General features: G+C 44.4%; 1 protein-coding gene across 11 annotated transcripts in view; it reads right to left on the bottom strand.

Moving 5' to 3' along the window:
• Nucleotides 1–27106, bottom strand: part of ERBIN (erbb2 interacting protein) — a 229977-nt gene that overhangs the window by 85174 nt on the left and 117697 nt on the right. For all 11 annotated transcript variants that reach the window (XM_030565991.1, XM_030565992.1, XM_030565997.1 and 8 more), the window contains 2 exons: nt 9092–9170; nt 5378–5467 (listed from right to left, as the gene is read on the bottom strand). In XM_030565991.1, coding sequence (XP_030421851.1) covers nt 5378–5467; nt 9092–9170 — 169 coding nt within the window. The remainder of the gene's footprint in view (nt 1–5377; nt 5468–9091; nt 9171–27106) is intronic.

Consider the following 27106-nt stretch of genomic DNA (forward strand, 5'->3'; position numbering starts at 1 on the left):
GTGGGCTATACAAAAGTCCCACAGACGTATTGCTTCCTGACAGTGGGGAGGACCGAGTCCCGCCCTGCTTGTTGATGTAATACACGGCCGTTGTGTTGTCTGTGAACACCGCAACACAATGGCCGTGTAAATGGCGTTGAAACGTTTGGCATGCCAATCCGACTGCCCGCAGCTCATGAACACTGATGTGGAGCGTTAGCTCCCTTGGCGACCAGAGACCCTGTGTGCGCAGGGTCCCTAGGTGGGCACCCCAGCCCAGCGATGACGCGTCCGTTGTCAGGGACACGGAGGGCTGGGGTGTGTGAAATGGTAGGCCCGCACACACTTGGGAGGACGTCGTCCACCAGCCGAGGGAGCCTAGAACATTCGGTGGAATCGTTATGATTGTGTCTATGGCGTCCCTGCCTGGCCGATAGACCGACGCGAGCCAGGTCTGCAGCGGGTGCATGCGCAGTCTTGCATGCCTCGTGACGAAGGTGCATGCCGCCATGTGCCCCAAGACAGCGAGGCAAGTTCGAGCAGAAGTGGTCAGAAAAGCTTGTAGACCTTTGACCAGGGAAACTATGGCTTGGAACCGGTGCAGGGGTAAACTGGCTGTCGCAAGGTTGGAGTCCAGCATTGCCCCGATGAACTCTATCCTCTGTGTAGGCACCAGAGTGGACTCTTCTGGGTTGATGGTCAAGCCTAGACTCATAAACAGCTCCCTGATGATGGCGACGTGGCCGATCACCTGTGCCTCCGAAGTGCCTCGGATAAGCCAGTCGTCAAGGTAAGGGAAGACATGAATACGATGACAGCGCAGGGAAGCAGTGACAACCGCCATACATTTAATGAATACCCGAGGGGCCGAAGAGAGACCAAAGGGGAGGACAGTAAATTGGTAGTGATCCTGATTTACCACAAAGCACAGATACCTCCTGTGCAGAGGAAAAATTGCAATGTGGAAGTATGCGTCCTTCATGTCAAGAGCGGCGTACCAATCTCCGGGATCCAGGGAAGGAATGATGGTTCCTAAGGATACCATGCGGAACTTTAACTTTTTGATGAATTTAATTTGTTCAGTCCTCGCAGGTCCAGGATGGGTTGGAGGCCCCCTTTTGACTTGGGGATTAAGAAATACCGGGAATAAAACCCCTTGCCCCTTAACTCCTCCGGCACCTCCTCTATAGCTCCGATGAATAGGAGCTTGCAAACCTCCTGGATGATAAGTTGCTTGTGAGAGGGGTCCCTGAAGAGGGATGAGGAGGGAGGACGGGAGGGGGATGGAGAAATAAACTGAAGACGGTATCCAAGCTCCACTGTGCACAGGACCCAACGATCCGAGGTCAGTTGGGACCACGCCGGCAGGAAAGGGTGGAGGCGGTTGAGAAAATGAAGAGGATCCAGGGAGGGGATAGGCATACTGCTCTCGGGCGCACCCTCAAAAGTTTGCTTTGGGTCCCTGCAGTGGTTTGGCGGACCCAGAATTGTTACCCCCTTGAGGACCCGACTGACGTCTGTGGTTCGGGCGGCCTCGTCTCCGGGTAAAATCCTGTCTGGGTCCAGGCGGGGGGTAAGCGCGCTGAGGTTGTGGGCGGAATGGCCATCTCTGAGTCTAGGGTGTGTGCATTCCCAGTGAACGCATGATAACCCGGTTATCCTTCAGACTCTGTAGCCTGGGATCTGTTTTCTCAGAGAAAAGACCCTACCCGTCGAATGGCAGGTCTTGGATCGTATACTGCAACTCGGGCGGTAGTCCGGAAGCCTGAAGCCACGATATTCGACGCATGGCTACACCAGATGCCAGCGTTCTGGCTGCCGAATCTGCGGCATCTAAGGACACTTGCAGTGTGGTCCTGGCGACCCTCTTCCCCTCTTCCAGGAGAGCTGAAAATTTCTGGCGTGAGTCCTGGGGAACTAATTCAGTGAACTTGCCGACAGCCTCCCAGGTGTTGTAGCTGTATCGGCTCAAGAGGGCCTGCTGGTTCGCCACATGGAGCTGAAGGCCTCCAGCAGAGTAAATCTTGTGGCCCAGCAAGTCCATGCACCTGGCTTCTCTGGATTTTGGTGCAGGAGCTTGCTGGACGTGGCGCTCCCGCTCGTTGACTGATTGTACCACCAACAAGCAAGGGCGGGGTGTACGTAGAGGTACTCATACCCCTTGGATGGCACCATATATTTTCTTTCCACTCTGCGGGCTGTGGGTGGGATGGAGGCCGGAGACTGCCATATGGTGTCCGCCTTTGCTTGGATGAAGGGGAGGGCCACCTTGGTCGGCGCTTCTGCAGAAAGTATGCTGACCACCGGGTCCTCCACTTCAGGAACTTCCTCTACAGGAAGGTTTATATTTTGGGCAACGCGCCGCAGAAGGTCCTGATGTGCCCGAAGATCAATCGGCGGGGGCCCCGATGATGTGTCCGCCTACGCCTCCATACGGGGAAGAGGAAGAAGATAACCCAGGGAGGAGTGTCTGTACAGGAAACCTTGTCCTGATGGGCACCTCCGTCTCTGGGACATCCTGTTGTGCCAGGGGATGCGCAGGGTCTTCCTCGGTACTCGAGGGGGGAGGCCGGCTGACTGTGGCCTCTGGTGCACGGTGCTCCAAATGGCTGGAGCGTGCTGGGCCCGATGGCTCGCCCTGGGCTTGATGGTAGGCCCAAGGTGTCCCAAAGGAACCATTGCGGTGGGTCCATGGTCCAGGTGGGCCTGTGCATCAGAACCCCCGTAGGAGGCGCTATCCGCGTATGGAGAGGTGGAGGAACTGACGACAACTGTGCCAGTGCCTCTGCGCCATAGATTTCGCCTCTGCACGGTGCCGGTGAGCGGTACCGGGAGTCATGGCGGTATCTTTATCGGGACAGGGACCTGCTACCAGCTTGGTGCCGGGAGGTCGACCGGTGCATGAGCTGTCATGCCGGGAACGGCTGCGGTTAGAAGTGTCAGTGCCAGCGATCTGGACCGGGTGCCGGGAGTACTACGACGGCGACTGGGATCATCGAGCAGTGCCGCGAGTACGACGGTGCTGCGGGAACAGTACCGGGACTGCGAGCGGCGCTGGGATCTTGAGCAACGCCGTTTGAGAGTAGTCTCTTGATCTGGAGTGGGACCGACGGTGCTTGGCAGTGCCGGCGAAGCGCGGCCGCACCATCGGGGCTTGCCCATTGACTGAATAACCCGCACCGGCGGTGCCGGGGGTTGGGGCAATTCGGGCTCTGTGAGAGCGATGATGGTCGCGTGCCACGGAGAAGGTCTCCGGTGTGGAGGCGCGACAAGCTCAACCGCAGGTCGTGCTGGGGAGCTGAGAGGCCCGGACTCAAGGCTTCTTAGGAGCTGGAATCGTCTGTGCGGCGGTACTCGGTGCCACGGCAGATGATGGTGCCGGGCGGTCCAGTTTGGAAATACACTCTGACTGCGGTGCAGTTGTAGGTGCAGCAGGAGTCTGTGCTCTTGCTCCTCGGGGAGAGGGAGCGGTTCCGGCTGAGGTGCTGGGCCAGTGAAGGGCAGGGAAGCGAAGCCTTTGTCGGTGCCCGGGCGGTCCGGAGCGGAGGAAACGCTTGGTCCCGGTGCCGGAGTCGGTGCCGACGATGGGGGAGTCAGCGCTGCCTCCACCAGGAGCTGCTTTAAGCGACTGTCCAGCTCTTCTTTGTCCGGGGCTTAAATGCCTTGCAGATCCTTGTCTGCAAGGTGGGACTCGCCTAGGCACCTCAGACAGGAGTCGTGAGGATCTCCCTGTGGGCATCGGCCGATGACAGGCCGCACAAGGTTTGAAACCCAGTGAACCGGGCATGGGCCCTGGTACCGGGGGGAGGAAAGGGGCGAACCCCCAATCCTCTATACTGTATACAGAACTATAAATTACTAAATTTAACACTAACTGTAACTACAATAAAAGAACTATATACACGATACTACACAGGAGTGAAACGCTAGGGAGGTGGAGAACAGCTAGCCGTGCTCCACAGTTCCAACGACCGACATGGGCGGTAAGAAGGAACTGAGGATGCGGGCGGGCCAGCAGGGGTATATATCAGGCGCCATACCGGCGCCACTCCAGGGGGCGACCTGCCGGCCCACCGAGTGTTGCTAGGGTAAAAAGTCTCCGACGAACGTGCACGCGGCGCGCTCACACCTAATTGGAATGGATATGAGCAAGCACTCGAAGAAGAACTCTTGAAAACATCTATGGAACAAAAGACTGAACTAGAGGAAGTGCTGGGACCCAGGCTAGGGGGATTTCTAGCCGGTGTAGGAAAAACCTGGGCATTCCAAACTGCAAAGCAAGTGTAGCTTGTGCCTTAAGAATCTGCAGCCCGCTTGCATCATCAGTCAGGGTGAGAGCCTGGTAATTCAAACCCTAATCTTTCTAGTATGTTAAGCATAGTTTGTGATTTTGATTTGTTTGCTATCACTTATAATAACTACAAAAGATAAATTTGTTCACTTAAAATCTATTTTATGTTTTAATCTAAACCAGTAAGTTTAGAGTAAAGTGCTTGGGAATCTTAGCTCAAGGGGCTGCTGCATTTCCTCTCCAGATTGAGGGAGGAGTGAATGCTATGAGTTTATGCTGTACAATTCCTTGTGCAGCGCAGGACGGTATAATTTTGGGTTTTTGGGGTGAGAGAGTTTGGGAAGCTGGTAGTTATCCTGACTGTAGCCTCCCTATTGTTGGTTCATGCAGTGGCTGGTCGGAGTCTGCATGTAATTGCAACTGGGTGTATCCTTGTCTGTGTGAATGCTGGTGAAAGTGCAAACTGGGAGGAGCACAGTATGAGAGGGATCCCAGTGCGAGAGGCAGCATAATGTAGAAGGGAGCCCAGGCTGGTGGGTCAGAGGGCTCAGTGGTACCCCAGTTCCAGGTGACATCCCAGGGGGGAACCCGTCACACAGGGTTCTCCGAATAACTGATAGCGAGTATGTTATGTGTTCCTAAGCACTAATTCGTTCAGGAATCACTGGTTTACATAAGTTTACTAATGTATAAAAAATCTCTGTATATACCAGAAACGAGTGGAATGTTCATAAATAGATTGCTGAAGACAAAGTCATTGTTTTGCTCGATTCCAACAATTAAATGATGACCAAGCTGTATTTCAGCAAGATTAGTTTCTCATACTTAAAGCGAGACAGACTTACTCCATGAAGTGAGACAAGGATCTAACTGTTTTTTTTCCACTAAGTGATGTTTGGTAAGGTTTCTCAAGGGTACAAATAGAACACTCAGGAAGATCTACCAAAGAGGATGGTGGTGTTTTTTGCTTTATTTTAAGCTATGTAATACATGGAAAACCTGTGGAGATTTATCTCCCACCCTTTCCTTAGAGGCAGTAAAACCTTTTCTTAATAGTTATGAAGCAAGAATTAATATTATAGGATTTCAGACTCAAATTTAACTTACCTGCCAAAATTGGCTGGCAAAAACTCAAGGAAAGCATCATTCAGGTACAGCTGTGTTAGGTTTAACAGTTGGGAAAATCCATCTGGAAGCCTAGATGAACACACACAAAAATTTTTAGGCACTGTTTTTGTTTCAACGAGGTGTAGGTCATTATATTGTATTCTCTTACAACAGTATAATTTGTTTAGTATAGCAAAATGAACATATATGCTAAAATTAAGGTTTATCAGCATTTCTACAAGGCTCTCTCAGCCTGCACTCGGCTAACTGTTCATACCAGGATCAATTTCAAGGCCCTTGTTTTTCAATGCTATGAACAGGGTACGGTCTAGCTATCTGAAAGGCTTGTTTTCACACTGCAATCCACTGTGGAAGATGCACTGAGTGGAAATACCAAGGCTAATGAAAAACTAGTAAAACTTTTTGAGTTTATTTGTTTTTCAGGAGTGGAAGTGGGGTGATGGTCATTTTCAGCAGAGATCCCACCTTATGCTAGTACTACTTCCAGAAACTGGACCAAGCCTAAATCTTGTCACTAGAGAGACAAGAGCCATCACTTCTGGCAAGTCTTATCCTAGGAGATAATGGTCCATGGTTTGTGCTCCATGAAATGAACCAGACAGACTGGATTCTTTTTAATTAAGCAACTGATATTTGAAGAAGAGGAGCATACATTTGTCCATCTTCTTCAGAGAACTGGTGACTTCTAAAAATGTTGGTAATGGCATTCAAATATTGTGGCTGTAAGTGCCTAAGAAACAGCAGCAGAAGCAAAAGAAATAGCAGTAATTTCCTATTTATTTTTTTTTTTTTAAAGATTATGACTTTTACATTAAAATTAAAAAAAAAAAAAGAAAAACAATAAGGTTCCCATCATAGGAGATGATATTGTGGTTCCCTGCATCTTTTGTCATTTTTAAAACCAAAAGTTTATGTAAACATTAGTCTCTTTATAGTAAGGTTTAACACAATGCTTCCATTAAAAGCTCAGTTTAGAAGCCCCTGCAACATCATATTTAACTTCATCAAACTAAGACTTGAAAATACACTCCAGCAGTGAAAGGGAAGCATAAGAAATTTTGTCATGCTTTCCTGAACAATTTAAACTTTAATCTAAAACAAAAAGTCAGTTTCTAACCTTTAGTCTTAAAAAGATAACAAAACCTGACCCTAATGTAAAGCTGCGTGTGCTATATCAATAAATATTTACTTATTTATCTTTATCCACATACCTACTCAGCCCTTATGCCTACAAAGTCCCATAGTTTTAAATTGAATAGAGTGTAGATGGATCATCTGATCAGTTAATTAGTACAAATTTAGTAGTTTACTTACACTTAATTAGTAATAATTATGTAATACATAGTTACACATTAAAATATAAATGATTATATAATTATATGTGTGCATGCACATAATGGACTGATCTTCAAATGGTATTTTATTAAGGTTATAAAATTAACAAAATGTTAATTCCTTTTTTAATTTTTGTATATGCCTATTCAGGAAGACGATGTATATAAAACTATACACAAAAACAATGTTAAAAGAATATCAAGGTTGCAAAATCAAGCACTCAAAAGTAAGGAAATGCCAGAATTAAGGTTGTCTTTGCAACCCTAAGTCACCTCCCATATGTGTATCCATTATGATACCGTCTTTAACAACAAGGTCACTTTCTCCCTCTCCTCTCCCCCAAAACTCCTGCTTCATTTAGTGCACAGGACAGATGGTACTTACAGAACCAATAACTATTCAGTATCTTGTTTTATCCTTATTTTTCAATATTTGAGTCTGTCTTATTTATTGCACACTATTCAAACCTTGCTCTGAATACTGAGCTCCTCAGAGGCTTTTTCCACGGCACTCTTCAATAAAATATCTGAGTGCTTCCCAAACATTAATGAACTGATTTGCACAACAACCCCGTGTGTGGTGAGGTGATATGATCCCAATTTTAAAGATAAGGAAGTGAGGATCAAAGAGATTAAGATGAGAACTGTTCTTTAATTTTGGTTGCCCAGTTTGAGATATCTAGGACTTGATTTTTCACTGTACTTAGCATTATATAATACTCTGTGTGTTCTAGCCCAGTGACATCAGTTGCACCTATTAGTACGCATCAACGGATTTCAAGTCCGCCACCCAGAAAATGAGGAACGCACAATTAGTGAGCACCTATGAAAAGTTTGGTTTAAGTAACTGGTTTAGCAACACACAAGAACTCTGTGGCAAAGGCAGGGAAAGAATCCAGTTTTTAGAGCAGCATTCAATTGATTTAAACTAATTCCATCCTGCAGAACCATACTGATACCCACATGGTTCATCAACAGGATTGGAACTCTTAGATCCACAGCACAGGCCTCTGCCACTTGAGCTACAGAGGTAATTAAGAACAGTAGTAGGTTGTGTCATCCTCTGTGTGGATCAGCCTCTAGATCAGTGGTTTTCAACATGTTGTCCGTGGACTCGTGGGAGTTCCAGACTAAGTCTAAGATTTCTAAAGGAAATCCAAAGCACCTCCATTTGAAATTTTTTAGGGTTTTGCAAATGAAAAAAGTTGAAAACCACTGCTCTAGATCCACAGCTATTTGCTTACAGTGGAGACCCAAGAACCTTATGTTCAATTCCAGATTCTGGAAAGGAGTATGTTCTTGTGGGCACACTCTTCTGCCCCATCCCCCTTCAAGTCTGACCATTTCTGCCATTGCCTGCTCCAGCCTGTCCCAGTGCCAGTCCTGTCTCTCCCTCAACAACCCCCTCATGCTCCTTCTCCCAGTCTCATTTCCCTGCCTCAGCTCCTTGTCCCAATCTTTCTCCCCATCCTGGCTCAGTTCTTGTCCCATCTGCATTTCAGTCAGGCTGCTTCTGCCTCCATGCTGACAGTTCTGTTCTTAGTTCCAGAGCCCAGTGCCACAGACACCTCTAGCAGCCAGGAGCAGCAATTGCAGGGAAAGTCCTGCTAAGAGCCTGCAGTCCTGGGCTTGAGTCTGATCAGTGCAGATGGACTCTGGAGAATTTACCTGCCAAACTGTAGCAAGTTACTATCTTACAGTAATAATAATTACACCATTTGTTGTGGCAAATGCAATTTTTTAAAGGTTTATAACTTGGCCAAATTTGGGCAAACAGTTATACAAACACTAGATAGCCTGGTGTAAGGGACATGCTATTTCCCTGCTAAATTTCAACTCCGTGCTTCAAGGCATGGGGCACTAGAGCATCTCAGTGAAAGAGTCATAAGAATTCAGTTGGTTTGTTTGTTTTCTTTTAACCATGGGAAAATATATATTCTTCCTCTAAACTTGTTCTCAGAAATCGTTGAATTGTTTTTGCTGAAATTTTAATCAAACTAGGACTACCAACTTTGGTTGGACAAATTCCTGGAGGTTTCATCACATGACATTACCTTTAATTAAAGATTATCTTTAATTCCTGGGGACTCCAGGACAATCCTGGAGGGTTGGAAACCCTATATCAAACTCAACCTGAAGCAAACACCCAGCATAGAAAATTTCAGCCTGGACAGTTAAGAGTTTGGCAAAGTTGTAAGCAACTGAAAAAGAGCATCTTATAATGGGACCTGCTGGGCAGCTTTAATTATGGGGGGCACTACTAGCTCCATGTGTAACTATACAGACATACAACACAATAAATGGTAAGAAATTTAGGTTTTGTCATCAGAACGAAGGCGGGAGGGGGCACAAAACTTACTTTGAAATTGGATTTACACTGGCCTCAACAATTGCCAAAACTTTACAGTTTTTGATGTTTTCTGGAAACTCCTGTATGCCTGTTAAATAAAGAAAAGAAACTATGTTAAGTTATTAGACTCAATCACAGGCAGAAAAATGTTTAATTTAAAACAACATTTAAAAAGAACTAATTCATTTAACAATTAATTCAGGGTTCTCCAATTTTTCATTTTGAGGACCACTTCATATGAGAAATATCCTTTTTCATGCACTACCTTCTCTCCCGATAGAAGCATTTTGAGAAACAAATGGTGGGTTTCTGTGGTCCATCAGGAAAGGCTCCCACCAACACTCCAGAAAACCACTGCAACAGCGATTTTCATGGATCAGTAAGGCAAATGAAGGGCCTGATCCAGAGCCCACTGAAGTCAATGGCAGCCTTTGGGTCAGCCTTCAATCATCAATTACACAGACATACATTTTCAGTAACAAATTGTGCGCCCCCTCTCCCCCGCCAAATTTAGACAGACTATAGATCAAGCCCACTTGATGTGTTTATGTGGCCTGCAAGACATGTTTAGATTATGCAGAATATAAACTTCATTCCTTTAAAAAAGGAAAAGAGTCTAGCCTTTATGGTTGCAGAGAACTTCTCAATGTTAATTAAACGTAATTGATTCTGTTGTCTTCCTAACTCTAGAAATAGCCTGAAACAATGATAGGCTTTGTTTTCATTGCCCAGAAAAGTGTGTTTTTTTCCCCATAGGACAACATGCATTAACTAGTCCACCATAAAATCCTAATGGAGACACAGCACTGTAGTTTTACTATGAGGTAAATTAAGCAAGGCCAATCACAGGTGAGGATCTAGCATTAATCTCACCTAACTACCTTTCATTAAAGTTTTTATTAAAACTACAGTGCTTTGACTCCAACAGGATTTTACAATGGGACAGCTAATGCAGATTAGTTATCCCACTGTAAAAAAACAGCACCTGCTGCAGTGAAAGTAGCCTCAGAGGCGGGAACTTTCCTACATTCTATTAATCTCACTTGGATGGTAACTCTACAGTCCAATTATGACTCTTCAGTGTCAATGTAATCTTGCTAACCCCAAGGCAAGATTAACAGTCCTGTTTCTCAACCCCAGGTTCAGTGAAGAGGGTTACCATTCGTGAGCACATACCACCCTCAGCCTCAAATTAATTTATACCAGTCAGAAAAACAAGATGTAATGTTTGTTGGGTAGACTAAAATATTTAAATATTTACAACATACAATATACATTATCACAAATGATTATGGTAGCAAATGCAATGTGGAGAGTAGGAGTGAAGCCAATGGAGAGATGGGAAGTGATAACTACTGCAAGGCAGGAAATGCTCAGGGGTGAAGAAAGAGGAGAAAGGGAAAGAAAAAGAAGGGTGAGGAAGGAAGAGAAACAAAGGGATACCTTTGCTATGGTCTAAAAGTAAATATTTTCTCACTGAGTGACTTTGAATGCAACAATAAAGTATTGAACAAACAGCTGAACAGTCAGCAAATCTCTCATTCAAATTAGTGGTAGTCCAGGAGTAGATTCAGGGTAATACTGTCACAGATCCATAGGTCCCAGCTTTTAGTCCTTGGGGAATTCTGCACCATTGCACACGCACAGAGTTCATGTCCCACACAGATTTCTTTGCTTCCTTGCAAAAAAATGACTTTTTGACAGGGAAGCAATGAGAAGCTGCAAGAACAGTCATGCGCCACGCTCCAGCAGCGCAGGTGCATTGTTTTGGGTGCCCAGAGCAGCCAGTGCAGTGGTAAATCACTGGAGGAGCAGGGTTTGGGAAGCCTCGGCCAGTGGCTCCTACTCTGTGCCAGGCTCAGCTACTAATCCTGGCTGGACTGGAGAAGACAGAATTTTCTCTTCCCCGTTAAGGAGTGGCAAGGGCTGGGTCAGACCCACTCCCAGAAACCTCTCCAGCTACAGGAAGTGCTGAAACTCCCAGCCCCGCTTCCTGCCCCATCACTCCTCAGCCGTGAGGAGAAGGGGTCACTGTACAGTGAGCTGATCCTCCATCCGCCCAATCCCCATTCATCTAGACCCACCTCGTACCCAAATTGCCCTGCCAAGTCTCACCCCTGTACCCAGACCACCATCTGCACTTGAACCCCCACCTCACCTGCACCTGGACTACCCTGACTAGCCACCTGCATTCAGATGCCCACTCCACTTAAGCCATCACCTGGATTCCCACCCCACCAAACCAGCACCTGGGACATCCCCGCCCCGCTGAGCCCTCCAAACCAACACCACCAACCCTGCTGAGCTCCAACCACCTTCACCTGGATCCCCCTGTGGAGTCCCATTGTGTCTGCACTCAGAGCCCCTCCCTCCCAACAAGCCCATTTATCCTGATCTCCCTCACCCCCAGGACCTCCATCCTCACACCCAGATTGCCCCACACAGAACCCTGTCACCCCACACCTTGATCTCCCTACACTAAGCCCTCCATATTTGAATCCCGCTGGGCTGAGCCTGCCTGCCTTCAGCTAGTGTGCTTGGCACAGAAGGGCAGGGCCCCTGGGTGTTTCTGGGACAGTCCTGGTCCTTGGGTGGGGCGGAAGGGGGGAAGTGATCTCCTACGCCTCTGTGCAGTCACTGGCTTGTGCTTCCTGCTGCCATTCTGGAGCCTCCACTTTTATTTATTGACAAATACGATTGGCAGACTTTTGAAGAATTTTCAAATATTGTGTGCGAAATTTTTATTTTTTTGACACAGAATACCCTCAGAAGAAAGCTTTGGAACAGTCTCTGGGAAAACCCCATCAGTACGCCAGACTCTACAGGGGGTACCACTCCTTCATCGCCTCCTTAGACTGGACCTCTAGGCCTTTAGCACACCTGCTTAACACTGTGAGCTCCATTCTGTGAGTATACTGAGACAGACCCTCGACAGAGGCTTAATCTTAGTGAGCAATGCAGCTCCACAAGCATCTGAAGTAACAGTCAGTGATGTCAAACAGTAAGGTATATTAGTTGACTAGAGCACGGTATAAGATGATCTTGGATAGCATAGAGAAATGAAGGTTACAATAGAGAAACTTCTAGTTAGCCAGAACTCAAAGCTCTCTCCCTCTGTTAGTCAGTCTGACCTCCTCAATCAGACTTCCCAGTGAGCATCCCCTGATTCTTCCACAGCCAATACTTAACTCCCACCTCACACCTCTCCAGTCCTTAATCTATAAACTGGGGAGCTGTGGCTCTGTCTCTCTGCTGAGAGGCAGGGAGTCTAGATCTCAATCTGGGTCATTGGTTACTAGGTGTCCACGTCCAGGAAATTGGATCTGCCATTGTATTCTCAAAAGCTCTGCTAATATGGGACCTAAGGCCTCAGACAGCTAGGCATCACTCACACCTGTGTCTTAGCCTGCCAAGAACAAACAAACAATCTCTTTCACCCACTGGGTAACAATGCAACACATAGGGGAAAACTGAGGTACAGACCAGCTTCATAAACATTACAAAACATTTGCCCATCACAGATATACCATTCCCATTAAGATTAATTAAAAGAAAGAAACCATTTCTATCCATCAAATAAGTTTGACATCTTGAAGAAGAAAAATTCATTTTTTAATATTTAACATGTAGGTATGTAAAAACTTTATGATTTGTAATCTGATGATTACCACTACTTAATACTTTAACAACTTTTTAAAAGAAAGTTACAAGTTGTCATAAACAGATGGTTAAGGGTTAATGTCTCTTTTACCTGTAAAGGGTTAAGAAGCTCAGTAAACCTGGCTGACACCTGACCACAGGACCAATAGGGGGACAAGATACTTTCAAATCTTGGTGGAGGGAAGTCTTTGTTTGTGCTTTTTGTTTTGTTGTTCTTCGCTCCTAGGACTAAGAGGGACCAGACGTACATCCAGGCTCTCCAAATCTTTCTAAATCAGTCTTTCATGTTTCAAAATTGTAAGTAATAGCCAGGCAAGACGGATTAGTCTTATGTTTGTTTTCTCAACTTGTGAATGTTTCTTTTTGCTGGAAGGATTTTTACCTCTGTTTGCTGTAACTTTGAATCTAAGGATGGGGGCGGTCCCTCTGGTCTATATGAATCTAAGTACCCTGTAAAGCATTTTCCATCCTAATTTTACAGAGATAATTTTTACCTTTTCTTTCTTTAATTCAAAGCTTTCATTTTAAGAATCTGATTGATTCTCCTCGTTTTAAGATCCAAGGGGATTGGGTCTGAACTCACCAGGGATTGGGGGGGGGGGGGAGAAGGAAGGGGGATGGTTAATTCCTCCTTGTTTTAAGATCCAAGGAGTTTAAATCTGTGTTCACCAGGAAATTGGTGAAGCCTCTCAAGGCAACCCAGGGAGGAGAAAGTCTGGGGAGGGGATAGGGAGTGTGTCAGACACTAAATTTCTGGCTGGTGGCAGCGTTAACAGATCTAAGCTAGTAATTAAGCTTAGAAGTGTTCATGCAGGTCCCCACTTTTGTACTCTAAAGTTCAAAGTGGGGAAAGAAACCTTGACACAAGTATACAAAAATTATGTTTGGTTAAAATAATAAAGGCCAGGAAACAAAAGACGGGGATAGCAAATGGAGTTGGGATGGGGACTAAAAGAGAACTACAATCATATTATTTACATTTTCATTAAATTTGTCTTCTGGTATGTCTTCATCTATGTTGTAATTCAACAACACAACACAGAAATGAACAAGTTCCAAAATTAAAATACTGGCTTAGTACTCTAAACTGGTGTGTATCAGCACAATTTCTTTGATCTACATATTTAAACACACTTCTACCAATTCGATTTACATTTCTTAATGAATGTATCATTATCAATAAACACAGCAGAACACAAGAACGGCTATACTGGGTCAGACCAATGTTCCATCTTACCCAGTATCCTCTTTTCCAACAGCAGCCAATGCCAGCTGCTTCAAAGGGAATGAACAGAACAGGCAATCATCAAGTGATCCATCTCCCTGTTGTCCATTCTCAGCTTCTGGCTATCAGAGGCTAGAGACACCCAGAGCATGGGGTTCCATCCCTGACCATCTTGGCTAATAGCCACTGATGGACCTATCCTCCATGAACTTGTCTAATTCTTTTTTGAACACCATAATTTCTCCCCCAATTATTATCAGAAACAAATACTACTATGGCCAATAAAATAATTGAAAGTGAAGGTCCTTTTTTGTATAGCTATAGAATATAGATCAAAACCTTTTCCAAATTTGCAACTCCTTCTCCTAAATCCAAGGAAGCCTGCATAAACCCACATATTACACGGTGAATTTGTAATCTAAACAGTCTCTGCCAAAATTCCTATTAGAACTTGTCATAGATTTGGGCAAGAAAATGATTTGAAATACAGATACTATAAAATACTCTACGAGTAGGAAAAATGGCTCTGAAGTCCATTTTCCCTGGTCAAGAGCATCACCTACACCAGGGATTGGAAACCTCTCAGAAGTGGTGTGCCAAGTCTTCATTTAGTCACTTTAATTTAAGGCTTTGTGTGCCAGTAATATGTTTTAATGTTTTTAGAAGGTCTCTTTCTATAAATCTATAATATATAACTAAACTATTGTTGTATGTAAAGTAAATAAGGTTTTTAAAATGTTTAAGAAGCTTCATTTAAAATTAAATTAAAATACAGAGCCCCCTCCCCAGACCGGTGGCCAGGACCTGGGCAGTGAGAGTGCCATTGAAAATCAGCTCGCATGCCATAGGTTGCCTACTCCTGACCTACACCATGCATCTAGATCTTTATTATCCGATAGTTAAGAAACATGAGTCTTATTACAATTGCATTTCCTTTTCCACTGTAATATGCTACATTGCTCCTATACCCTTCTGCAGGTATTTTTATTTTAAATAAGGTTATATTGTCTTAAGCACCATATAAAATCTTATCACTATAGTAGTTTAAACTAGATTATAAATATAAATGCTGATTAATCACTGCTTTTAAATTCATTCTACTAATCTATGGATTTCTCCATTAAAATGTAATTATTTTGACTAAACATTTTACACCAGATAATCAGAAATATTAACATATGATAACAAAGATAACTCTTAAAATCTTGATACAAACATATGGGCTCATGCTCTTATCCAGTAACACAAGTGGACAAACATCGTATCAAGCAGATGAACATTTCTATGCCAGATTCTCTCTCCTGCAATACAAATGACTCTGTTCCACTTCTGAAGTCAGGAATCTAGGAGTAGGAGGTGGCCAAGCTAAGGAATAGCGGCATGCATTGGAATGCTCCTTCTCTTACCCCACTGATAGTCATGAGTAGGTTAATAATGTTCCAAACAACATTAACTCCTCTTTGCAGCCTGTACTATCCAGCTCCAGGGAAGCAGTCAAGGACAATGACTTTAGACAGTCACACTACCAGGTGGGAAACTGGGTTCAGAGATCATCAAGGAGTGGCAAGCACTACCCAGAAGACTCCTGGGCTAGAAAGGATTTAGCTCCCAAAAATAGTATTTTGAATTGCTTGCACAATTTCTGATTTAAAAAAAAATATACCCAATCATGTGAGTTTCAAATGTCCAGTAACCAGACTGACATGGTAAACTGTAGCACTACAGAGGAACCATTACAGTTTAACATGTAATCCAGCCAAAAACTATTTTTTAAACCTAAATAAACTCAAAAGATTTTAAATAAAGTTACCAGGAATTGAAAGAAGCTAGAAACTATAATTCATAATTATAGTGCTATAAAAATTGTTACACAACAAAAGGTTATTTCCAAAAACCTGAAATACCCAATAGCTACATTCCACTTGTAGCATGAAGTCTCTATTTGACCTGCACCAATTAATGGCATTCAAATCTCCTGATAGAATAAGCCTAATATAGCATGAAACGTTAAACCAGTGTGTGAGATATACACTATGAAGAATCTACTGCTTGACTAATTTTCCCCATATAATTAAGGAGGTCTCGAATTCATCTGTCATTAACAGAGTGTACCTCAAGATTTCATGTATTGCTTAAAGGATGACTTTTTTTGTTTAAAATGAAGGAGCAGTATTGGTAAGAACTGTTACAACCCTGTCTGAGCTCACGCTTGTGGTATGACACCAGGCTGCTGTACTGGACCCAACCTTTGGATCCCACGTACCTTTAAATTTACTGGGTCTGAGCAGCATCCAGACACACTTATTCCAGCCTCTCTGACACATCAAGCCTACAGATGCCCTGTACCATTTTATTGAGAGGTGGGACCCAGCGATCCAGCTATCCTAGGCCTCAAGACTAGTGCTGAACCTCTAATTCTCCCCACCAATTTAAGACTCCCTTTCCCAGAGCTCCATCCTTGTGAGAGTTTTCTGGTCTACTGTTTAACCCTTTGAGGACCCTGTGATAGTTGAAACAAAGGGAGCATACAGCCTTTACAAAGGAACTTCTAAACAGACAGACAAAGCACAAGAGGTATAGATCTAGGTGAAAGTAACAAACACCTGCATATAAAATTTCTCGACCCCCAGCATCCTTACCACTCTAAAAGCCCTTTGGATTTTGGTTAGTATCCTTTCAGGGTCCCAGTACACTCCTGCACTCCACTCCTCTTGCTCAATCTTCTGGTTGTCAGCAGATGGAAAGCGAGAGTACTCGGGCACACAAAAATCTGGCCCTTAAATAAAATTCTGGCCTCCTCTGTCAGGTGACCTTCAGACAGCTTCAAAACCTGTCAAGTAATCAGTTGCTGAACTCCCAGACCCTCACTTCCTAATGCATCTAAACTGGAACTAGTAATTCCCCTGGAACTGCAGCCAGCCTGCTGTTCTAGCATAAACACATTTGAATGGAGGCCCATCAAGGCTGAGAAATTTTGATGGCTTTCCCATTGTTACCCTTTCTGCTAGATGTAAGGATTTCTTCTAATATCTCCTGGGTGTCCAAGATGGAGGTCACAGGGCAAAAGTGAAGTGCACAGTAGTTTACAATCCAAATAGCAAAGAATCCTGTGGCACCTTAGCTCAGGATTGAACAAAGACTGTGAATGGCTTGCGAACCAGTTTCTCCTCTCTTGGTTTTCACACCTCAACTGCTAGAACAGGGCCTCATCCTCCCTGATTGAACTGACCTCTTTATCTCTAGCTTGCTTGCTAGCATATATATACCTGCCCCTGGAAATTTCCACCACATGCATCTGAAGAAGTGGGTATTCACCCACGAAAGCTCATGCTCCAAAACGTCTGTTAGTCTATAAGGTGCCACAGGATTCTTTGCTGCTTTTACAGATCCAGACTAACACGGCTACCCCTCTGATACTTTACAATCCAAATGACGTTCACAAAACAGAATGAAGTTTGTAGATTGATTTAGACATACACTAATCACTCACAATTTTTTTATCTAAAACCATAAAGTATATCTGGTGACCAGACACAGAGGAATAGAGAAGTGGGCTGGCAGAAGAAAAGAATAGATTGGCTGGTGAGATTTGCATTTTTGTTGTCTTTATTAGATAAATGGATAGTTAAGTATTCTGAATTAAAATATTAGCTATTGATGGACTGAAAAAATACATTTACAGTTTTTTGGTGGTAATTTCTTGCTCAAAATTGACAAGTGCAAGACAATGTAGTCTGAGCTATGCAGATTGGCTGATGGATGCACTGCTGTGACACTATTTATTCTATTTTTAAATTAGAGAAGAAGTGTGTCTTGTTATGAAACTCTCAAACAGGAAATGGTGATTTTCTACAGCATATAACTCAGCCAAATGTGAATGAATTTCCATGAACCTAATTGTACTACCCTGTAAAATTTCAAAATCCCACTGCAAGGGATGGAAGCAACAAAGCTTTCCAAAGAAAGATTGCAAGATTTTTTTTTAATAAGGGGAAGTGTTAGGCCATCTTAATATGGGGTATTTTGTACATATAAAACCAAGGCCACAATTGTGCATGTGCTTAAAAGTTAATGATATGAGCAGTCCCCCTTTAATGAACTACTCAAGTGACCAAAATAAGCATTCCAACATAAGAATGGTAGATAAGAGACGCTTTTTTAGTTTTTGAAAGAATGGGATAGTAATCAGTAAGTTTTAAAGGGGGCTGGGAAGGCACCAGATGATTGGCTGCAAAATATTTCTTAGGCATAGCAAAAAATGCCAAAGCTGACTCTGCTTGTGAAAGGTATAAACCCACCCTCTCGACTCTCCTGGTGGTTTTGGAGATCATTAATTAATATAAAAAAGGGAATTACTAAGCCAGAAGTTGCAGTACATAAGAAAAGTGTGCAGGTAGCTCATTAATTAATTAATGTATTTAAAACTTTGAAAACTATCAAGAAACCAAATCTGAAAAGGCACAAGGAAAGATAAATTAGGCCAAATCTCAGTTGCCATCTCTCTTGGCAGGCAAAACACCTTGATTTGGTTCTACCTACTTGAACAAGGGAATAAATTTGGAAGGATGTTAGTCAGATTGTTAAAATCTGTAGGAGTCCATCTGTACATCACTGCTATCATAGAACTGGCAGGGACCTTAAGAGATCATCTAGTCCAGTCCCCTGCACTAAAGGCAGGATTAAGTATTATCTAGACCAATCCCGATAGATGTTTGTCCAACCTGCTCTTAAAAATCCCCAATGATGGAGATTCCACCACCTCTCTAGGCAATTTATTCCAGTGCTTAACCACTCTGATAGGAAGTTTTCCCTAATGTCCAACCTAAACTGCCCTTGCTGCAATTTAAGCCCATTACTTTTTGTCCTATCCGCAGACGTTAACAACAATTTTTCTCCCTTCTCCTTGCAACAACCTTTTATGTACTTGAAAACTGTTACGTCTTCCCTTAGTCCTCTCTTCTCCAGACTAAACAAACCCAATTTTTTCAATCTTCCCTCATAGGTCATGTTTTCTAGATCTTTAATAATTTTTGTTGCTCTTCTCTGGACTTTCTCCAATTTGTCCACATCTTTCCTGAAATGTGGCACCCAGAACTGGACACAATACTTCAGTTGAGGACTAATTAGCGCGGAGTAGAGCACAAGAATTACCTCTCATGTCTTGTTCACAATATTCCTGCTAACACATCCCAGAATGTTTGCTTTTTTTGTTCAGCAGCATTACACTGTTGACTCATATTTAGCCTGTGATCCACTATGACCCCCAGATCCCTTTCCACAGTACTCCTTCCTAGGCAGTCATAAACAACAGAGGGACAAAAGAAAATACAATTAAACATATCTTTTTAAAAGCTTTCAATGTTTTTATGAACTATGCACATCTAACATGTTAATATAAGGGTGAGCAGGTAAAAAGTTTTTAAAGAAACTGGGAATACTTAAAATAGATCCCTTCGGGGAGAAGACAGTGAGAGAAGTTAAAGGGAAACAAGCAATTAGTGAACTCTAATGCAAACAGAAATGCAAACCTTGCTGGGCTTAAAAATATATTATTTATAGTTTTCAAAAATGCCAGCCTATTTACATACAGTACTTTAGAAGCTATCTAGAATTAACTGAAAACTAGTGATTGTGAATGAGGTCACTACTACTACTATTGTTTTTAAAAACATAGCTGAATTATTAAACATTTTTTCGCTCACCTCCTTCCCAAGCATATCATTTACCAATTCCAAACTAAGGCCAGAATTTACACACAATAACTCTTTTTGTTGTTGTTATTAGTTCATTGAAGAACTAAGAAAAAGGAGCAAAGCAGTAAGCTAGCATGAGAGACTTAACAAGGGAGAGTAAAAGATGAGATGGTGACATTTCACTTGGGAGCGTATGAGATAGAAGGTGCAGTACTTGAACAAGACTGTAATTGTGCATCAGGGCTATTGCTCTTGGATCCTTTTGATAAGCAAAGAATACATAGGTATTTTGCACTTGACATTTAAATGCAAAGAGTTCTACCTTAGGCTAGCTGAATTTCTTCATAGGAAGGTGGATCCTACTCCACTGGATCTACCAGCAGCCTGCTTAGCCCGTCTGCTACACAGTAAGTTTGCCTCTGATATTGAGGGCATGCAAGGATAAAAAGAGGATTTCCTGCCTAGATTAGAAAGACTTGAGGTTTCCAATAGAGGAAGATCTCCAATCTTGTTCCTTCCTACCTGCTGTTGCATGATACAGCCATTTTGTTGTTGTTTGTAAACTAAAATCTGACATCCTAAGGATTGGCCTAGATATCAGATGACCCAGTTAGTTTAGTTCAGAAAAGTTAATGCCAAATTCTCTCTCTCTGGTGAACTAGGTTCCAAGTTCTCTGAATGAATTGCAAGAAGAATGCGTCTCAGCCTGCCAATCTCTCATGTTGTCACTATTATCCTTACTAACCCAGAGATCCCTGCCCTAGAGAAAACCCATTCTAGATTGGTCATCAGTTGTCTTCTCATGGTGAATTAAGAATTCATGACCTTCTAGGACCTAGACAATTGTGAAGGTGTCATAAAGGGTCCTTTATCTTGAAGGTGTTTATGTTTAAGTAGTCTGCCATCAAGTCACCTGAGATCAGAAAGGGTCTGTTCAAAGCTTTGGAAGTCCGATAGTGCCCCAGTGTCAGAGTTCTTGGGAACTAAATAAAACTGAGAGGAGCCTTTTCTGTTCTACCTTACTAAAAACGGAATTAAAGTTGTATGTCAAAGAATTCTCAAGATCTGTATGATAAATGCGAGTGTTGTCACAAAATCTGAGGTAATTCTACCACCGCATCTTGCTTTACTGCAAACACGTCAACACTTACGTTGTGTCACGGCTCTCATGTCAGCTACAAAAATGTTTTGGATGTCCTTTATGTCACACCCACAAGGCATGGTCCAGACCCTTCATACTGAGAACTGCCCCACAAAACTATGACATGTCGCAAACCTACTGATGCAGCAGAACAATTATAACAGGTCCACAACAATCTTGTATGTAAAAGGACTGACTTTATCTGATTTAAATAGTATATTTTGTGGCCTCACGCTGAAGCAGCATGTGCTGTACTGTTGAGACTCAGCAGATGGTTATCTCTACTACCACAACATAGTGATTTTTGAGAGAGATCTTAATTATAACACATGCTAATAAAATTCTGGTTACTAAAGAAAAACACATCTTTCTACTAGGTTACTACTAATATGGAAAAAACGGTTATCTACCTCTCATAACTGTTGTTCTTCGAGATGTGTTGTTCATGTCCATAACACATTAGGTGTGCGCGCATTGCGTGCACAGAGGTCAGAAACTTTTCCCATTAGCGGCTCCCGTCGGGCTGGCAGGAGAGCCCCCGCCAGAGTGGTGCCTCCATGCTGGTGCATATATACCCTGCTGACCCGACCCCCCTTCAGTTCCTTCTTGCCAGTGACTCCGACAGAGGGGAAGGAAGGTGGGAAGTGTAATGGAAGTGAACAACACATCTCGAACAGTTACGAGAGATAGGTAACCGTTTTTTCTTCTTCGAGTGACTGTTCATGTCCATTACACATTAAGTGACTCGCAAGCTTACCGTAGGAACAGGGTAGGAGTCATGGAACAATTGATTGGAGAACAGCCCTGTCGACCGCTGTGTCATCTCTGGCCGCTGCACCGAGACTGGAGGCCCTTTCATTCTCTTGGCGATAGCTGAGATCTCCTTAGTGCCGGCTTGGTGCCGGTGCCGGGGAGCAGTGCGCTGACGGGGCCGGTGCCACATGTTGGCTCAGATCCAGTGCTCTTGAGTCCCGCTGCGTTAGAGGCAACTGGGAGTCCAAGGAGGAAGAGCTCGACTGGGACCGGTGCTGGGAGTGGTGCCAGGGCGGTGACCTCAATTGGGGCACCATTGCCAGCTTGCCTTTGGACAGCACTCTTGGTGATGGTGATGGAGGCTTCTCCTTACCAGGGCGGGGGCTTGCTGTCGACAGCTCAATGAGGTCCTTTGCGGCCTCAAAGGTGTCCGGCGTGGAGAGCTGTTCTAGGAGCTCCTCCCGCCCTTCCTCCACACTCAAAGCACTTAGCCCAGGGCTTGAAGGGCTCTGCGGTGCCAGAGCTACCAGTGCGAATGTGTGTCCTGGGGCCGCACCACTCTTGAGTGCTCGGTCCTTTTGGAGGTGCCTCCTTCTTATGAGGAGAGCACCCTCTGCGAGATCAAACAGTGTTGGGCCTGTCCTGCTGCCTCAGCGTCATATGCTTGCAGTGCCCTGCCGCAGCTGGATCATTAACTGATGCTGGGGCACTCTGCACCGAGGACACCGGTGCCAAAGCCAGATGGTCTGAGGCCGGTTGCAGCGCGGCCTCCCTGAGTAGCTGTTTGAGGTGAAAGTCTCCTTTCTTAATTCTTGGATTGAAAGCCTTATAGATCTTGCAATGCTCAGTTAGGTATGATTCCCCCAAGCAATGGAGATACGAGTGGTGGGGATCATTGTTTGGCACAGGCTTGCGTCATGTGGCACAAGCCTTAAACTCTTGGGCCTGCAGCGTGCCCCGCAGCCCAGGGCTGGTGCTGGAAACAACTTCCAAACACCTAAAACAAACAAAGCTTAACTATCAACTATTACGAAGTGCTATCTACTGAGAACTATTAAAAATTGATAACTGCTAACTACAGATAACTATGCTAAGGGATCACTCACAAGCGAGAGATAAGGACTTGTTCCAACGCCGCCACAGAGGGTAAGAAGGAACTGAAGGGGGGTCGGGTCGGGTCAGCAGGGGTATATATGCACCAGCGTGGAGGCGGCACCCCGCTGGGGGCTCCTCTGCCGGCCCAACGGGAGCCACTAAGGGAAAAAGTTTTCGACGTTCGTGCATGCGACGCGCGCACACCTAATGTGTAATGGAAGTGAACAATCACTCGAAGAACTCCTGATTGCACATGAAGGACTTGATGCTGAGCACCCTCAACTCTGACTGAAATGAGAATTGTGAGCACTAAGCATGTTGCAAGATCAGACTCTAATGGCAGAAGATGCCAACTGTTTAAAAGATAACTTTAGACCAAAGATAAACCTGATCCTGAATTCCTTTACTGTGTGTAACTATTTTTTTCCCCTTGATGTGTGCAGTGCCCAGTACAAAAGGACCTTGACCTTGATTGGGATCTATTGGATGTGTTGTGACAACTGAGCCTATAAATTTACTCAAATTGTGAGCTCAACTGTAAAAAGTAGGTAAAGGTAGGTAAGATGAAGATGTTACAAGGAGCTAGAACAACAAATATTGATGAAAGAACAGGAGTACTTGTGGCACCTTAGAGACTAACAAATTTATTTGAGCATAAGCTTTCGAGGGCTACAGCCCACTTCATCAGATGCATAGACTGGAACATACAGCAAGATATTGAGACGATATCTTGCTGTATGTTCCAGTCTATGCATCCGATGAAGTGGGCTGTAGCCCACGAAAGCTTATGCTCAAATAAATTTGTTAGCCTGTATCCGCAAAAAGAACAGGAATACTTGTGGCACCTTAAAGACTAATACGGCTGCTACTCTGAAACCAAATATTGATGAGTAAAGGTATGAAAAGGAGACAGAATAACCAAATTAGTCTAAACAAAAAGTCCAAGTTGACATGATTCAAGGACTGTGTTGAAATTATGCTTGTTAAAAACAGGAGATGTGGAACCAGAAGTTAAAGAAACAAAAATGGAATATTAGATAATAGGCCTAATTGGTGGACAAAATAATGAAGGGATAGGCTATTCCACCCACAGCTCCCTTTTGGGGTGAAAGTATGAGTGAACAATGAAAGACCAACAAGAACAGATTGGAAAAACAGGTGGAGGCTGCTGCAGTGAGCTTCACCATCGCGGTTGCTACACACACCATTTCTCAGGTCACAAGACTTTCATCAACCTGATTCCTGAGTGATTTTCTGGCCAAGAATGGGCCAGAAAGAGAGGGACCCATATATCACCCCAACTACCTGTCCAGCTGAATCCCAAACCCTACCTGAGATGACAGATGGTAATAACTGAGCCCTGTTCTACAGTATGAGGTTAGGTCAACTTTAGCTACATTAGGTCGATTTTATAAGCAATGCGGCTACACAACCAACCCTGTTCTGTCGACCTAAAGGATTCAAAATTGACTGCTGTACTCCTCCCCGGCAAGGGGAGTAGCACTAAAATAGACCTTCTTGGTTCAAACTTGGGGTAGTGCAGACCCAGTGTAGTGCAATTTGACGGTACTGGCCTCTGTGACCTATCCCAGCATGCTCCAATGTGACTGCTCTGGACAGCACTTTCAACTCTGATGCACTAGCCAAGTAAACAGGAAAAGCCCTAGGAACTTCTGAATTTCATTTCCTGTTTGGTCAGCGTGGCAAAACTCAGCTGACCATACAGTCTCAGAATCGCAAACGAGCTCCAGCATGGAGCGAACGGGAGACACTGGATTGGATTGGTGTATGGGGAGAATCTGTGGAGGCAGAACTTCGATCAAAAAGAAGAAATGCTAATATATATGCCAAAATTGCACAGGGCATGGTGGAGAGAGGCTACACCAGGGACACACAACAGTGCCGCGTGAAAGTTAAGGAGCTCAGGCAAGCCTACCAAAAGACAAAGGAGACAAACGGTCACTCCAGGTTAGAGCCCCATACATGCCACTTCTATGATCAGCTGTATGGCATTCTGGGGAGGGACCCCATCAGTACCCCACCACTGTTCGTGGACACCTGCAAGGGGGAGTCCCACACAACATGGAGGAGGATTTTATGGATGAGGAGGAGGAGAATTCGCAGCAGGCAAGCAGAGAATCCGTTCTCCCTAGCAGCCAGAACCTTTTCATCACCCTGGAGCCAATACCCTCCCAAGGTGGGTTCCCAGATCTTGAAGGCGGAGAAGGCACCTCTGGTGAGTGCACATTTGTAACTATACTACAGGGGTTGTATTTAATGTTTGATTTGCTGCTACAAATTGTGTTTAATGTATGATTTGCCCTGAAGAATTGGGATGCATTAACAGCCAGTACAGCTACTGGAAAAGTCTGTTAACGTGTCTGGGGATGGAGCGGGAATCCTCCAGGGACATCTCCATGAAGCTCTCTTGGAGGTACTCTGAAAGCCTCTGCAGAAGGTTTCTGGGAAGGGCTGTCTTTTTTCGTCCTCCACAGTAGGACACCTTACCATGACAAGCCAGTAGCAAGTAGTCTGGAATCATTGCAGCACAAAGCATGGCAGCGAATGGTCCTGGGTTTTGGTTGCATTCATGCAACATTCAATCTTTATCTTTCTGTGTCAGCTTCAGGACAGTGATATCATTCATTGTCATCTGGTTGAAATAGGGGAATTTTTTGCAAGGGAACAGTAAAAGGACCCTGTTCATGCTGGGCTGTTTGCATTTGGCTAAAAGGGATCATCCCGGAGAATAGCCACGTGGTGGGGGGAGGTGTGTGCTGCACCTCCAACCCAAAATTGTAACCCCCTCCTTTTAAATGGCAAAACCAACCAGCATTGCTTGCTATGAGAAAGGAGGGTGCTGAAGTTTGAAACCATTCCCATATGTTATGAAGGTGGAAGAAGCCAACCCTGCGTATCTTTTGGTTTACCATGGCTGCCTGGAAATCGAATTCTGTTACCCAGCCATGTGTGATGTGTTACCATACCAGTAGGTACTCAATATAAAGGGCAAAATATGACCTTGTACCTAAAGCACATGTGCTGTCTGCTGTGAATTCCTTGATTCACTGTGAAAGAGTCTCCATTTTGTTCTCAGAAATGTATCTTAAATTTTACACTCCCTTTTTATTCCCCTTACAAGTGCAAACGTTTCTATGTTCCCCATATCATCTCCGTCCCTGAGGTTATCACAGATAAGAAGGCGAAAAAAAATGCACTCGGGATGATATGTTTTCCGAGCTCATGCAGTCTTCCTGCACTGATAGGGCACAGCTGAATGCATGGAGGCATTCAGTCACAGAAGACAGGAAAGCATACAGTGAGCATCATCAGAACACACAGGAGGAGATACTGAGGCTAATGGGGGACCAAACGGACATGATCACGTGTATGGTGGAGCTGCAGGAAAGGTAACAAGAGTACAGACCACTGCTGCATCCATTGTATAACCGCCTGTCCTCCTCCCCAAGTTCCATATCCTCCTCATTCAGACACCCGAGAACGTGGGGGAGGAGGTTCTGGGCACCCAGCCACACTACTCCAGAGGATGGCCCAAGCAACGGAAGGCTGTAATTCAAACAGTTCTGATTTGTAGTGTAGCTACAACGAGCAATGTGGCCTTGTCCTTCCCTTCTCCCCAACCCCACCTCCTCCCCAACCCCACCCGGCCTACCTTGTCAGTGATCTCACTTTTTTCTTAATCAAAGAATGCATGGATTTAAAAAAATAGGGACTTTATTTCCTTTGCCAGCTATAGTTGAAGGGGGGAGAGGGATTGGCTTACAGGGAAGTAAATTCAATGAAGGAGGCGGTTTTGCATCAAGGAGAAACACACAACTGTCACACCATAGCCTGGCCAGTCATGAAACTGGTTTTTAAAGCCTCTCTAATGCGCAGTGCACCTAGATGTGCTCTTCTAATCACCCTGGAGTCTGGCCACATAATCAGCTGAGATCCAGGCCCTTTGCAGCACTCAAGTTCCTCAAAAGGGACAGACTTTGGCCATAAAAAAGCCAGTCAGGAATTCTCCTGGTGCAGAAGGCCTTCTCACTGCTATAAAGAAGACTGATGCAACTCCTGGTGCCAGCCTCATCCTTTCACACCTGCACAGCAGTTGTATCAGCTGTAAGGAGGGAGCATGGCTTCTCCATCACACATATTCTCTGATGGCACAGGTTCCCTATTGGACAGAAGTTAGAGCAACTCTTCAGCTACTCTAATCCTCAGCAGGTCTTGAGCAAACTGTCTCTCAGAATCAGGGAGCCACAGCTGGCATCCCCTCCTCTCTTCCAAAGGAGAAAATCAGGTCCTATATCTTTTTGGGAATAAGTGATCCATTTTGTTTGCAAATCACATACCAAATTCTGCAAAGACACAGTGCTGTTTCTTTCTAGTGTAAATTCTCAAGTCTTTCAATTAGGGAAATAAAAGCTGTGCTTGGTACACTACTGGTATCC

Source organism: Gopherus evgoodei, chromosome 6, assembly GCF_007399415.2.
Source record: "Gopherus evgoodei ecotype Sinaloan lineage chromosome 6, rGopEvg1_v1.p, whole genome shotgun sequence".
Classification (NCBI taxonomy): domain Eukaryota; kingdom Metazoa; phylum Chordata; order Testudines; family Testudinidae; genus Gopherus; species Gopherus evgoodei.